This window comes from Falco peregrinus, chromosome 5 (assembly GCF_023634155.1).
Source record: "Falco peregrinus isolate bFalPer1 chromosome 5, bFalPer1.pri, whole genome shotgun sequence".
In the NCBI taxonomy this organism is placed as follows: domain Eukaryota; kingdom Metazoa; phylum Chordata; class Aves; order Falconiformes; family Falconidae; genus Falco; species Falco peregrinus.
Genome location: NC_073725.1, coordinates 63,758,729 through 63,773,192, shown reverse-complemented (window position 1 = coordinate 63,773,192; position 14,464 = coordinate 63,758,729). Strand labels below are relative to the sequence as shown.

General features: G+C 48.7%; 1 protein-coding gene across 1 annotated transcript in view; it reads left to right on the top strand.

Annotated features, from left to right (window-relative positions):
* The window catches only part of SMARCC1 (SWI/SNF related, matrix associated, actin dependent regulator of chromatin subfamily c member 1), a 90,698-nt gene extending 76,234 nt beyond the window's left edge, over nt 1-14,464 (top strand). The window contains exons 27-28 of the mRNA XM_055803680.1: nt 10,551-10,727; nt 12,394-14,464. Of these exons, the coding sequence (XP_055659655.1) occupies nt 10,551-10,727; nt 12,394-12,479 (263 nt within the window). The 3' untranslated portion in view covers nt 12,480-14,464. The remainder of the gene's footprint in view (nt 1-10,550; nt 10,728-12,393) is intronic.

The window sequence follows — 14,464 nt, the reverse complement described above, 5'->3', positions numbered from 1 at the left end:
AACCCCCTCAAACACGAAGATATTTTGAAATATGAAGAGAGTCTGTCTGCCACATCCCAATGGATCTTGCTTAGAAAGCAGAACAGCCTCTCTTCCTCAGGCATTTTGGTGGAAGTTGGTTAGGAATGCTTGGGAAGTCCGCAAGTGCCAGAGCCCTTCAGCTTCACAGTGGAGTTTGTGCAACTTCAGGGCAGGGGAGAAAATGGAAAAGCCCAGTTTCCTCGAGTGAGTTCAGCACTTGAACTCAGAGCCAGCCCTGGGGGGGTGTAAACAGTCACTTAGGGACCCTTCAGTCCGCACAGAGAGTCACTCACAAACTGGCTCTGTTTAGGTAGTTCTAAGATGTCTGGAGTTTGACTTTCCTTGACAAATCAGGACATCATCACAGAGGGAATCTCTGCTGGAAATACCCTCTGTTGCATGCAGCAGTCTCCAGAAATCTTCCTGACGTGCTGAAACTCTCAGCAGTTGCATTTTGTGTACGCTCACACACCATGTATTATATAAGTTTAAAAGATAATCCCTTATTGCATCACATTGGTCACGTTGAATCTGTGGTAAGTACTACAGAACTTCTATTGTATTCTATGTATTTCCTTGACTTTCACATTTTTAGGGCAATTGTGGTGTATTTATTGGACTTGTGAATCTTGGAGCTTTAATAGTCCAATACTTTCACGACAGACCTGTACAAACATTAGATGAGCAGCAGTTTTTCCTGCTCAGGTGCTAATTTGGGATCCTTTGAAACAAACCACAAACAAAACACAAATCTGTTAATTCCCTGACTGCGTGCCTGCCCATCAGTCTCCTGCACTCTTGGTGGAGATGCTGAACCTTGGATGAGGGAGGTAATGAAGTTCTTCCTGCTAGGGAAGGATGAGATACACTTGCAGAAAAAATCTGAAAGGTCTTTTTTTGCCCATCTTAGTCCTGTCGATGAATCTCTGGCTTCAGAGCTGTTGGCGTACAGCTTCCCAGTGCAGAGCCTGGCATGCGGCTGTAAGGAGGACTTCCCAGCTTCTCTCCCCTAACAACCTGCCGGTTCTGAGGAACCTCAGTGATGAATGCCACGGGGTTATTCTTCATTCGGGTATAAAGATGTTATTGGAGACTGAGACAGGTGCTGCCTGCTGGTCTGTCCAGCAGCTCTGCGGGAAGAACTGACCCGTTCAGGTGGTGTTAGAGACAGGTCCCCACACAGCTTGTGGTGACGGGCACCGGTGGGCAGGTGGGCAGCCTTCCAGAGGCTGCAGGGGGAAACACGTGACACCATTGCCTGTTCCGCTGTGTGGCTTTAACTCCAGGCTTTACCTTGGTCCTCACTGAGGTTTTCAAACATATTTCTGACCTTAATAGTGACTAAAAGTGTAACTGTTGGTTCAGTAGACCGTGAACAACATGCTAAGCTGGATGTCTTTAAAGTGATTGGCAAAAGCTGAAGAGATGGTAGGAAGCACAGTGATGAAAAGATCTGAAAAGACATTTATAAATGGAAGGGGAGGAAAAAATAAATCCTGCTTACAGCCTTTCTGGATTCAGAGGCAGAAGCAGTTAAGCCACATCTCTTAGCTAGAAGTTAACAGTGAAGCTTTTTTCCAGAAGAGCTTTGTTTAGCTTGGCCGTCGGTCTCTGGACACAGGTGGGGAACGTCTCCAGCAGTGAGCCACTTCTCACGGGCATGGCCGTGCCCGGTTCTGCTGGGCTGCAGAATTCCTTGGGACACACTGAAGAGCCAAAATCAGCCCAGAGGCCAGCGCCCCCGGGCAGGTTCGGTGGGAGAGGAGCCAGGAGAGCCCCTCCAGAGAGGGGAGTGGTGGGCAGATTCCACAGAAAGCAAACATTTTCCAGTGGACAGCGTGCAACGCATAGCCAGGGAGGCACGGTAGAAGCTTTTGCTGCTTCTCCCAGGGTTTTTCTTTCTGGGTCTGAGTTAGTGGTCATTTTGCCAGTCGTAGCAGGCGACGTGGATTGGTGGTTAAAGCTTTGAGCTTGAAGTAGGGCTCTGTTACCAGTTTGCCACAACGTGGGGTTTCACTTGATGCCTCCTGCAGTGCAAGCCTGCGCTCTGCATCCGGCTGCCTTCAGGTGGTCCTCTGGGACCTGGGTGTGATGAGGCTCTGCTCAGCCCCCTTGACCAGAAGTGTGTTGACATTCTGAGACACCAGCACTGATTTCAGACGAGTCCCGTTGCTAGGTCCTCTCACACATTTTTGCTTTCACTTTTTTTGACTGAGCTTATTTTATTCTCTCCTTTTCTCTGGAGGGAAGACTTTCAAAACAGAAAAATAAAACTGGGTTCCAGTTTCAGTGTGAAAAACTGTACCTTGTAATTACAACAGGGGGAAAAAAAAAAAATCCCAATTTCTTCATGTGTTACCAGCCTTGCTGCTGGTTGTATCATTGGAAGCACATTATTGATTTCTCTTTGGGCACTGTTCAGGTTATCTGTGAAATAAGTGCCTTGTGCTTCTGGTGTGTAATACAAGAAACTTTAAATTCTTGGAGGAAGAGTGATAGATAGGTATTAATAGCTGTCATTAACTTTTCCCTTCAGGGGGGATTTTCAACTAGTAAATAACTTCTGACCCAAAGCAGAAATGGAATGAGGAGGTAAGGACGCACCTTGCACTACAGCTGGTTGAGTAACTTCAATAACTCATTTTTCCCCAAATATACTTTGCATAATTTTCTGACAATGGTTGAAATAGTCAAAAGAATGGCTTTGTGAGTGATTTGGAGCTTGCATTTTTTCCAGTAAGTGTTGTGCATTTCATTATTTAAAACTTCTGGGTTTAAACTGAGCCTACCGGATGCGATTTACTTTCCTATTGGACTGTCTGCAGTTCCAGAATTTTTTTGGTACACATAAGGATTTTGAGTTTGCTTCCTTTTTAGTAAATATTTCCTAAGAACTGTCAGTGCTTTCTTTTTATCCATCATACGTAATGAGCTTGCTGGCAGGAGACATGCAGGGAGCAGTGGGATGACAGGACAGCAGAGACACATGGGCGGTAAATGGGTTTGCAGTGTTCATCCACAGCGCTGTCATACGTGCGTGGTTGTGGGGTTTGCAAGGTGTTACAGTGGTTGGTAATACAGAAACATTAAATCCGCGTTGGGTGCTTTGTGGTATATTCTTGACTGCATGAAAACCCAGCCAGGCAAGAGGCATTATGGGCTGGAATAATAAATAAGAGTCAGCCACAGGACAGCAGTTCCACTGAGAGTGCTGGATGATATTTTAGTGACTTGCACTGTGCTGTTGTCTTAACATCTGCAGAGCTTCTCCGGTAGGTCTGAGCAGCTCCCAACTCCTGACAAAAATTTATTATTGAAGATACATTAATATTTGGAGGTTACCGGTGGTGCTGCCCTGCAGAACGGTTGTCCTTGCTGGTGTGAGACACTAAGCAGCTTCTTGACAAAGTTATCTTCCATTGTACATGTTTTGTTGTGTGAAAATGATGGTGAGCCCTCAGCTGGGCAGTGTTTGGGGGGCTATGGGAGAGAGCCCAGCGCGGTCGGAGGTGTCAGACTTCGGCATGCCGGTGCCTCGGCTGTCGTCGCCCAGTGAGCCACACAGGAGGGGAGTGACAGAGCCACGGCGGGGTCTGTCAGCGAGGTGGAAATTCTGCCTCTCCCCCAAGATGCAATGCTAAATGAGTTATTGTGGTTAATTATTCACAGTTCTTGGCTGAGGGACTGTCTGCTGCAGCGCGTGTTGGGGGAGGACGTGCCGAAGGGAGGGCTGTGGCTGGGAGGGGGGCTAGCAGTGCAGATTTCCAGGTCTTCCAAAAACCGTTCCCAGTGGGAAGGAGCACACCTTGCAGTGCTGCGGAGCTGCTCTGCAGTGAAGCTAGCAGGCATTCCCTGGAACTCCGCTTGTTCCCCTATCAGGATGGTGAAACAATGAATGCAGTAGTAGAAGAGTGAGATTTCAGCAAGGCACATCCCCTGCAGATGCCAGAGGAACGTCGGCATGCAGCCTGCTTTGCTCCTGTCTGAAATCCTGGCCGAAGGAGAGGCTCCCGTCACGTAGCACCGGCTGCGTTTGCAGCTCCTCTCTGAACGGTGAATAGGGAGAGGTGTGCAGGAGGGTTGGAATCGGCTCCAAGCTCTGTGCATCATGCCCCGTCAGCTGCTATAGTGAAACAAAAATACTAAAACTGTTTTACCACTCCAGTGCCCCTCAAGCAGCAGATTTAATAGAGGTAGAGGCTTATTTAATAGAAATAAATACCTTGAAGATCCTTTAAAAAACATTCCTGAGCCTTTTCCCTGTAATGTGAATCTGCAATTGGCAGTTTTGCTAATAGTGGGATGCTTCAGAGCGCACATGAGGAAATGTCTACATCTCTAGTGTGTAAAGGATTTTTTTAGTCTGCTAAATCTCATTTTATTGAACCTTTTGGCTTTATCTCTTCCTGCGTCTGTTGTTTTTTAAGCTCTCCCCCTTATGTAGGTCACTCTTCCACATTTTATGCTTGAGCCGCTGTCTTGAAGCGGTATCTCTTGTAAAATGAGAAAAAAACCTGCACAGTCCCTATAGAAATAAGACTTGCTTTTTGCCATAGTGGTGGTAGTCATTTCCCCTTGCTTAATCCCAGTTTGGGTAGTGCTCGATTACTGCTCTGCTTCAGCATTTTGGAGTTCTGGTATATAGAGAGGTGATAGGATTGTTCCTCTGCAAGTACTCGAAGCTAGCTTTAAGGTAAAATAGTTGCATACCGGGCCAGGAAGGCAAAAAATGGGCAGGCAGCCCTGCACACAAACACAGAGGAGCTTCTTGGCTTACGGGTGTCTTCAGAAAAACTGCAGTGCCGCCTCTTTTTCAATCTCCAAGATTTAAGAGAGAAAAAAAAAGCTCTGCAGCCAGCCCACTCCGTGTGGGAGGGTGCTTCCCAGCGAGCGCTCTTATGAGGTCCAGAGTCATGACATGCTTTGAATTTATCATAAAACAAATTTTTTTGAAGTTCATCTAATTTCTGTTTCGTGGTGGTTTTAGCTTGACTGTGGTTGACTGGAATATAAAACACAGTCCTTGAATCTTTGCGTCACTGCAGGTGTGACAGAATGCTTGCCCAGTGCCAGATCTTAGGACCTCATGTGAAGCCACCCAGGCTGTAGTAAGTCTGACCCAGCTTTAGGTATTTCAGAAGAGTTTTTTTTTTAATATTAATCACTTCATTAGTGCAGCAAGACTCTTGTAGGCATGTGGTGTTGGAAGGAGGATGGCCAAATTATACTTGGAGAGGTTGAGGCTCCTGTCAAGTGGCAGCTCCCAGCCTGGGAATTTCTCCGTTCTCAGCTTTTCTGGTATTCTGAAACACAGCTGTGGTGTTCCAGTTTTTACACTTTTTATTCCCCAATCAACCTTAATTTTGCCAGTAAATAACATCCCTCATAGCTGTGAATATCATCTTTGGCTACAAAGCCCTCTGCATCTTTGGGACGTATTTTATCCCCAGTTTCTGGTTCTGGCAAGATTCAGCCCCCGCTGCCCTTCTGCCCCCAGCACTTTGGGTTGCCCTGTACCTGCTTCTGCTGGTCTGCCTTTGCCTCTGCGTGCCGGTAGCTGCAACTGGTCCTTTTGGGGGGGGCTGGAAATGGAGGAGTTCATTAAAATGAAAGATCTGCTCAAGCCAGGGTTCTTCAGAGCATCGTAATGTTGTCTTGACTTACCAAGTGGCCACTGTTCTTGTGCGGTGCCCTTTCAGAGTACAACACTGGAGTCAAAGCGTGGGACGAGGATGAGGATAGGGCAGAGGAGGAATGAGTGCTCATCTTGCTTGTGTGAGCTAGTCTAGATCCAGACACAGTTTCCAGCGTTAAAGCCAGGTATGCCAGCTCCATTGCTCTGTTCTCTGGCAAACCTGCCTTTTTGCAAGTAGGTTCTGAGTGTGTGCGCTGGGTCAGCCCAGTGGCTCACATCCTGGCTCTGGTCTGACAGCAAATGCTTCATGAAGACCATAAGAAACGGGGTGAAGCAGATCGAGCCTTCCCCAGCCACACACCTCAGGCGTGTCGACACTCAGTGCCTGGGGGGGGGGGCTGCTTTGAACTGGTGTGTCCGTAGGCACCGACCTGCCCTCTGCAAGTTGATGTTAGCCAGTTCCACGGTGGAACTACTGGCAGCGTAGGCGTTGCGGTGGCCACCTTTAATCCTGGATTCAAATAGATACTAGATACAGGCTTCCTACTTGCTTTTCCCATACTTCCTATGTAATAGGCTGTCTGCTTCTTTCCACCATACAGACCTTCTCCCAGGTACCTTGACGGGCAGTAGTTGTATGCCGAAGTCTCTAGGCTGAGTCCATTTCTCCATTAAATATTATTTTGAGTCCACTGGAGGGCTTTAAACTGACCAGGATTATGCAGCCTGTCAGCATGGTGAGGCAGATGCTCGAATTCCCTCGTTGCCTATGAAGCGAGACCAGCCTGCAGTGGTTCTCTGCTCTGGGCTCACAGGAATAGGCTTATATTTGCAAAAGCAGCTGCTGAAGATAGAAGCTGCTCTTGGAGGACTACTTGCACAGGTAAATGGAGCAGAAGAATAGAAAATTTTCCTGGAAAGTAACTACTTTGAGTTGAAGTCGTCGGGACATTTCACAGGTGAAGAGAACAGGGCATCAGCACTGAAGTGGCCAGATCAGCCCCCTTCTGTAGGAATTGAGATTACTACTGATATGGGATTTTTTTTTTTTCTTCACACATTTTGTTTTTAATATTTCACCCAGAACTTCCAGCAACTGAAATCCAGGCTGCTGTTTCATATGCTGTGACTGTAGTGCTGCCGGTCATCACATAGCATCGGGTGTGTCAGAAGTTCCCACATCTGCCTCATGCACGTTGGGGAAAATCCTGACTTCTGGAGCTTGACCAGCTGCCCTTTGCGGCCACGTATCCAGACAGGCTGTGCTCCAGAGCTCATCTGTTTGGGCTGGGCTTGTATGTGCCCCCAGCTGGGTCCTTGCACGTAGGCAGCCTTGCAGCATGAGGGGAGCTGTTTGCTTGTCTGTCTGCCGCGCGTGTGTTTGAAGCTGCAGGGTGAAGTTTCCCAGAAGCTCAGCACTAGCGCAGAACCGACTGCAAAGGGTCTGCAGGCGGGCAGCGGCTGGGCTGTTCGCAAACCCAGCGGCGTTTGTCTGTCAGCGGCGCTGGTCCTGTAGCTCTTAACCCACTTCTAATACTAATAGATTACCGTGTCTTTAAGTCTCAGCCAGTGCCTGGCTGTTGCTTTCAGTGACAGTGTGTTCATGTTGCCTGCCATGCCCTTTCTGCCCAGTCCTCATCTCGGAGTGAGCTGGACCAAAACAGATGCGCAGATGCTGGCAGCAGTAAATTCATGCCGTGTCTGCTTAAATCTTCGGTTATCTGCGTATTATCTGTGGATGTGCTGGAGGGACGGGCTGACAGAAGCCAAGTGAAATTCAGCCAGGACAGATGCTGAGTCCCGCAGCTGGGAGGACTAACCCCGAGCAGCATCCCCGGGGGTCCTGGTGGGCGGCGGGCTGAGCATGAGCTGGCAGGGACCAGCAGCATCCCCGGAGGGCAGGCAGCAGACCGGGGGGATGATTATCCTCCCACTGCTCGGCAGCTGGTAGAGCACATCTGGAGGATTGGGCCCCCCAGTATAAGAAAGGCATGGATTAAACTGGAGTGAGTTCAGCAGAGGTCCACCAAAGATGGTCCAAGGGCACTTTCCCCTCGGAGGGGCTGGGGGGACTGGGCTGGTTCAGCCTGGGGAGGGGAGGGCTTTGGAGGGACCTACCCTTAAGGTAGCCCTTCTACTACCTGTGAGGAGGGTTTGTCAAGGAGACAGACAGGCCTTTAGGGGTTTGTGGTGGGAGTAAGAGACACAAGCTGGAACACTGTTCACTATCCAGTTTCAACTGGATATAAGGAGATTAAGCACTGGAACACATACAGAGAGGTGGTTTGAGCTCCATTCCTGGTGCTTTTAGGTATCAGTTGGGTCCTGACAAAGCCCTGAGCAACCTGGTCTGACCTCAGAGCTGACCCTGCTATGAGAGGAGGTTGGACCAGAGACCTCCCAAGGTCCTTTCCAACCCAGATTCTTCTGTGACGGCGATAACGCTTCTGTCCTCGTACAGCCTGCTGCTGCTGAGGGCGAGGGGAATGGGCCACGGTGAGGAATGTCCCACACAACTTGTCTGCAAAAGGGAAACCAGCCACTGGAGCTCCTGTGTATGGGGCTTGGTCACCTTGAGTTACCCACAAAGGCAGGCCATGTCATTTTAGGAACTGTCCCACCTTTTCTTCTTTAGGCTGTTGGCTGGAGGCATGAGGATTCCAAGGGGCTTCTTCAAAACCACCAATTCACCATCACCAAAGCAGAAAATATTTTGCTAATAGTGGGGACAAAGGAGGGGATTACAGGCTCCAATGTACACAGCTTTTCTGCTTGGCTGCTGCTGCTGCTCTTTAATGTATAGTGATGGAAATGCCGTGATGTGCACTGCAGGCCACTGATCAGCAATGGAGTGTGGCCAGGCATAAATTTTCAGAGCTCTTCTGTAAACGTTTGAGAAATCTGATGGTTTCGGTAGAGCTTCCTACCTGATGCTTTGGTGGTGCTGGCCTTGCTGCTGTGGCCAGGCAGCCCGGCCAGCACACGGGGCTCTGCCTTCTCACAGTTTGGTGCTTCGGAGTCCCTGTGAATTTAAGGTGGATCAGCACCTCTGCCACAGATCTCCAGGACCATATGAAGCCACTGTGCTGTGGTGGGTTAGATTCTTTTGCACTGGGACTTCTCGTGGCTCCAGTTTTGAAGCAAGTACTTGTTTACGCTGTCATCCTGCCCTGCCCTTTGGCAAGGATAGCCTGTCTTTCTCAAAGAGCAGGTTATCGGTTTAAAGTGCCATGGAGCTGCAGGCAGGGACCATCTGCCAAGTGCTTTCTGTATCAGAGATGTGCATCTTCTGGAGGGCTGTGGCAGGGCAGGGCAGACCTGCTGGGTTAGCAAAGGCACCAGCCACCAAGGAAGGGGAGCGAGTTCATCTCTGTTGCATTTTTGCTTTTTGGGCTGTTGTTGGGTAGGTATTCCTGCACGCTTGGAGCGCTCTTCAGTGGCTAGGGAGCTGTCTTCAGGGCAAGGATGGAGAAGGATTTGGAATGGCTGGTGGACTTCACCTCTGTGAGAAGGTGGGACGTGGCCCTCAGGCAGAGGTGTCTGTGCAGGCACTAAAGTAGTGACGGTTTCCCAAAGAGCAGGGTTTGCTTTTCATCACCAGGGTTATTTTAAAATGCAGATTATTACTAGTCTAGGTCATAAATTCCCAAGCATTCAGGCGTAGAGCAGCCCAGTGTTTCCTCTTCGGCCAAGCTCTGTCTTAGGCTGCTTTGTCTCCTGGCGGCTGGGGCTGTGCAGAGTTGCTGGTGGAGCCACACGGTCCTCCCTCCAGCTGGAGGATGCTCGCCAGGATCTGCAACCCACCTGTTTCAGGCAAGAGCTTGTGAGCTGGTGCAATTTCCTGACATCCTAGAAAATGGAAGTAACAGATAGCAATAAAATACTAATCAAAGCTCTTGTTTGGAAGCTGAACATAAGTAAGAGTTAATAGTGTTTATGCTAAAGTGTTGCCTTGGTCCCAAATCCAGCGCTCCCACTTCCTTGGCTTTTAACAGCTGGTGTGGCTGTGATGCTTTTCATGTACATTGAGCCTTTTTTTTTTTTTTTTCTTTTGTTCAAGGGTTCTGTCGTTGCACTTTATTTCACATAATTGCCTGAGGTTTGGGGTGGAATGAGCTCTTCTGAAGGGAGCCTTTACAATCTGTGGCTAATAGCTGCTTTTCTAACTGAAATAGTGTAACTTTATGTAAGTGTGTAAAAGTAAATGTAATTGGATTATGTAAAATAATGTCTTCAGATGAGGTTTTAAAGCATCAATCAGCAAGTTGTAGGTGTCCAAAGCTGGGTGATTCTGACAGTTCCTTTATGCAGCTGGAACATAACGGTCTCCTACAGAGCTGCTCTGTCAGGAAGGCTCGTTGGAACCCTCCCTCACATCAGAACACAGGGTTTAAGAGTAGAAACTTCTGTACATCGAATTCTTAACTGTATGATTCCAGTTCTCCCATTAATTTAATCCGTCAGGCTTTGCGGCTGCTCTTTTTCATCAAGTGCCCTTATTTTGATGCCTTGTTGCTGTAGTGCAGTTTGTGTCCCCTGCCTTCACTCCTGTTGCTGTTGAATGCCCTTTTCGTAGGGGTTCCCCTGAAACGCTGGGGTTTGGCTGTGAGTGCTCCCCTCTGCTCGCTGCTCCCCTCCGCTCACTGCTCGTGCCGACGTTCATGAGAGCTCAGCGCCCTGTGGCCCTTCTGAGGGAGGGGGTTGGCTTGGGGGGATGAAACGGCATTTCCTTTGGGGTTCGGGGCAAGTACAGAGCCAGCTCTCATGCACAAGGCTTGTTTTCTTTTTTTTCCTTCCCCTCGCTGCTCAGGGAACAACTGGGCTCTGGTTTGCTCTTCAGATCACCTCTGTGTTTCACATGTCTCACGGTCCTGTTTCCTGGCTGCTCTTGCAGGTCAGATGCCGGGGCCTGGTTCAATGATGCCTGGACAGCCCATGCCGGGCCGGATGATGCCGAGTGTGTCAGCCAACATCCACCCAGCCGGCGCCGGGCCCCCCCCACCTGGCATGTCACCGATGTCGGGAAATCTAATTGGACCTCGCGTTCCTCTAGCAGCTCCAAATGGCATGTGTAAGTGGATCTCCTGCAGGAAACCTTTCTGAGTATACCTGGTGTGGCTTTTCTGTCATTCACCTTGTTGCTGGAAAAGTTTTTACAGTTGAAACCTCTTTTATCTGCTGCAGGAATAATAGGATCTGTGCACGGTGGCTGTCAAAGGCTGGTGCCAGAGGTGTGCTTGAAGCTTTAAGTGCTTGTCTCCCCTCTAGGCATCCAAACATACTCATTGTCCTTTATTTTATTCATAACATCTCTTACTTTCTCTCTAATGACACTGAGGCTCTGTGGTCATCATCAAAAACCTCTCCTGACTTAGTCTGGAAGAATGAATGCACAGTAGAGGCTCAGGAATTAACTATATCTAAATCATGAAATAGTGGAGGTCAGAATGTAGTTCAGTTCAACACTACTGTACAGAAAACTTAGCGCTGTGAAATTAGGGAGAGGAAGTTCTAATTAGGAAGAAGCAAAAGGTATATTGGGAACATTCCTTAGATGGCATAAATATGTACACCTCCGAAAATGAAGTTGATTTATGCCAGCCAAAAAAAAAGCAGCTGAAGTCAGTAGCCACTGTGTGGGTGATACTTGAATGAGCGTGAGAGTGTGGCCGAGCCCAGAAAGCAGAGGAGGAGCTGGCGTGGCTGGTGTGGGCTGCTCTGCCGAAAATCTGCCTCGAAAAAACTGTCTGTTATTTGCAGCCTGAGACAAGCTGCTGGTCTGCTTCAGCACAGCAGCTGTAACCCCAGAAACGTTGTGCAGCGTAACTGTGACCAGACAGGCAGGAATTGTAATCGCTTGTAGTACCTCTCCCAAAAAAGAATTTGGAAAAGCTATCCCATTTTGGCTTCAGCTGAAGCGAGTGGCTGAGGAGCACTGACTCACTGGTGTGAACCAGCACAAGCACGAAATACTCCATTCCAATGCTATTCTTGTTCACACGTTTGCTCCTTATTCTTTTGGTGTTCTAGCTTTACTAAGCTTTCCTTCTCTTTTCCTGAGTCTCTGCCTCTGGGAATATCTTATGTCAGGTTGTATTCCTGCTTGCTGTCTTCCCTTATCTTAATTTCTTTTCTTTTCTCCCCTACTAAACAAGTCAGTCATGTTCCATTAGCATCTCCTCTCTGTGCACGAAAGCCCGCCTTTTGTATCCTTCGTTTCTTTCCTCCTACTACTTGCTGCATCTGTAGATTCCTCTGCTTTAACCTACATACGCTGTTCAGAGCTTAAGTGCAGGCTCTGTTTATGTGAAATCTATTGTTCCATCTATTTTGAACTGAAAAGAGCCATAATCTAAAGGCTCAAGCACAGAGCTGGGAGATGAGAAATGCTAATTCCAGCTCAGAAAGTTGCTTCACGTGAACTTTGCCAGCCACTGAGCTGCATGCCTGTCATCTTTTCTGTTAAAAAAATGAGAATTTTCTTCTTCTTTCAGAGTCCACACAGCACCCAGCTGTGGAAAAGCACAATAAAACACGCAGTGGAGCTTCGTGTGAAGCTTAAGGGACGGGGGAGCCGCGCTCGTGGCCATCTCTGGGGCCAGTCCCTGCTGCTCTCTCCTTGCCCAGCCACGTCTCCCGTGGCACACAGACATCTGGGAGCTGGCGCCTGGTTCCTTTTCTGTGTTCAGCCCCTGCCAGTGTCCTGCTCACTGTTTCTCTGCTGGTTTTTTTTGCAGATCCCCCTCCTGCACAGCCACCTCCGCCCCCGGAAGGGGTGACCCCACCTCCGGCAGGAGCCCCGCCGGCCTCAGCCACTCCCTAAGCAGTCAAGGAAGAAGGAACTTCTACAGCAACGTAGTGGTGACCAAAAATGAATTCCTCAGTTACCTTCTGTTCCCTTGGGAGGTTTTTGCCTCCCGTTGGCCTGCCCCAGTCATGTATGTGCGCATATACATACACGTATACAAGCACATATACACAGCATCTTTTTTCCTTCCTCTCCCCACCGCTCGTAACCTGGCAGTACTTGGCACTCCTTTGGGAAAGCTTTAGATCAAAGATGCCAGTAGTGCCTCCATGTTGCTGGTGGGAAGTCCTTTACGCCTTGGTCTGCTTGCCTCCCAGAGCGTGCTCGGGTCTGGTTTCTTTCGTCTTGGTGTTTTGAGCTTTGGGTTCTCCTGAGGAGGGTAAAAAATAAAAATAAAAAAAAATCCACATGCTTCTAAGGTGGAGGCATTCACTGAGCTTTAGGATGTAGCGCATGCCCACTCCGCCTGTGATTTAATGTTTTGGGTTCTCCGGGTAGAGCAAAGCATCAAGATGGGATGTCAAACCAGTGTTTGAGCAGAGAAGGAAACCAAGGGTGCGCTGTAGCACAGAAGGTGCAGGGTTGCCAGCCGTGTTCATTACCGATTATCTGATCATTAAGGACAGTAGCCAAGTCCTGGGGCTGCCTCGCTAACTTATTAAAGAAAATGTTGATCCAGTGCGAATGAAGCCAGGAGTGAATCAATTGGAATAAAACCACTCAATGGTAGGAGTTTTCTTGCTCCGGTTTTTACCTTTCTTTTGCCTTTGAAGGTGGTAGTTGAACCTTCCCCGAGTAGTTTGGTACAGTAGCCAACTGAGGAATAAAACCATGATTTTTAGTCCCTCTTTTTGGAGCATATACTTTTTACTTTTTAAAATGAACAAAACAAAAAAAAGTAGATAGCGAAGAAGTGCTAGCATACGGGGTTGGGTTGGGATGGCTGAGATGCGAATGCCAGAACTACCTCCTGCAGACAGCCGAGGTGGGGTTGGCGGCCGCGGTACATGTCCCCGGGACAGCGCACCCATCGCCGCCGCTCGTGGAGCTGCCTTGGCCAGGGGCGGGCACGGCTGCAGTGGGCACATCGGGAGTGCTCGCTGAGCAGGACCAGCAGCGCAGTGCTGCCGGCACACACCTCCAGGCTGCCAGGACTGCTGTTTGCTCATCGGTACTGACTGCAGAAAGTCCTCTGCTGTCTGTGGTTCGGGTTCTCTGCTCTCTTCCTGGCGTTAAGAGGCTCTGACAGGTTTCCATGCCAGAGCTCTGTAGGCTGCTTGTTTATTTAGAGGGTGGCCTTCAGCAACCGAGTGCAAGGGGTGGGCTAAGGCTTGACTGGGCAGAGGTCTCCCAAATAACCTGAAACTACAGAACCACTTAAATGGTTTTTTTAAAAAAAAAAAAAATAAAAAAAAATTGCTTTGAAGAGCACTCAGGTGATTGCCTCATCAATGTTAATGGTTGAACTTCCCCGGTCCTGAGCGCACATGAGCATGGTGCAGTGACCATTTCTGGGCTGTCCGCACACCCGCTGCGCGCTCAGCCCGTTGCCACAGCCTGGTTACTTCCAGGGCTTAGGAGCGATGCTTCCCACCGCCAAGCTCTCAGAACCCACAGTGCCTAGCAGAGAGCGGTCAGGGCCTGCCTGCCTTCCACCTCCCACAGCGGAATTTCATCCCCAATGTTACCTTTCCCTCCAGGTCTTTGGGGTGAGCATGGGATTTTCTGGTTCAGACCGTAGTCCAGTTTAGAATAACCTCAGGTTGTTTTTAGCGTGATCAACTTCAAATATAAAGGATCCAGATGGAGACTATTTTTTACTGTACTAGTGATGATCCTACAGAGTACCTGAATTCTTGACACTGTTGTGTTTCTGTATAAATAATACATGTGCTGACTTTTTCATCTGATCCTATGTATAGGGCCGGTTTTATTCCTGCAACACAGCCACCCAATTTTGTGAAATAAAAAAAAAAAAAGTGGTTTTTGTACAAAGCTTG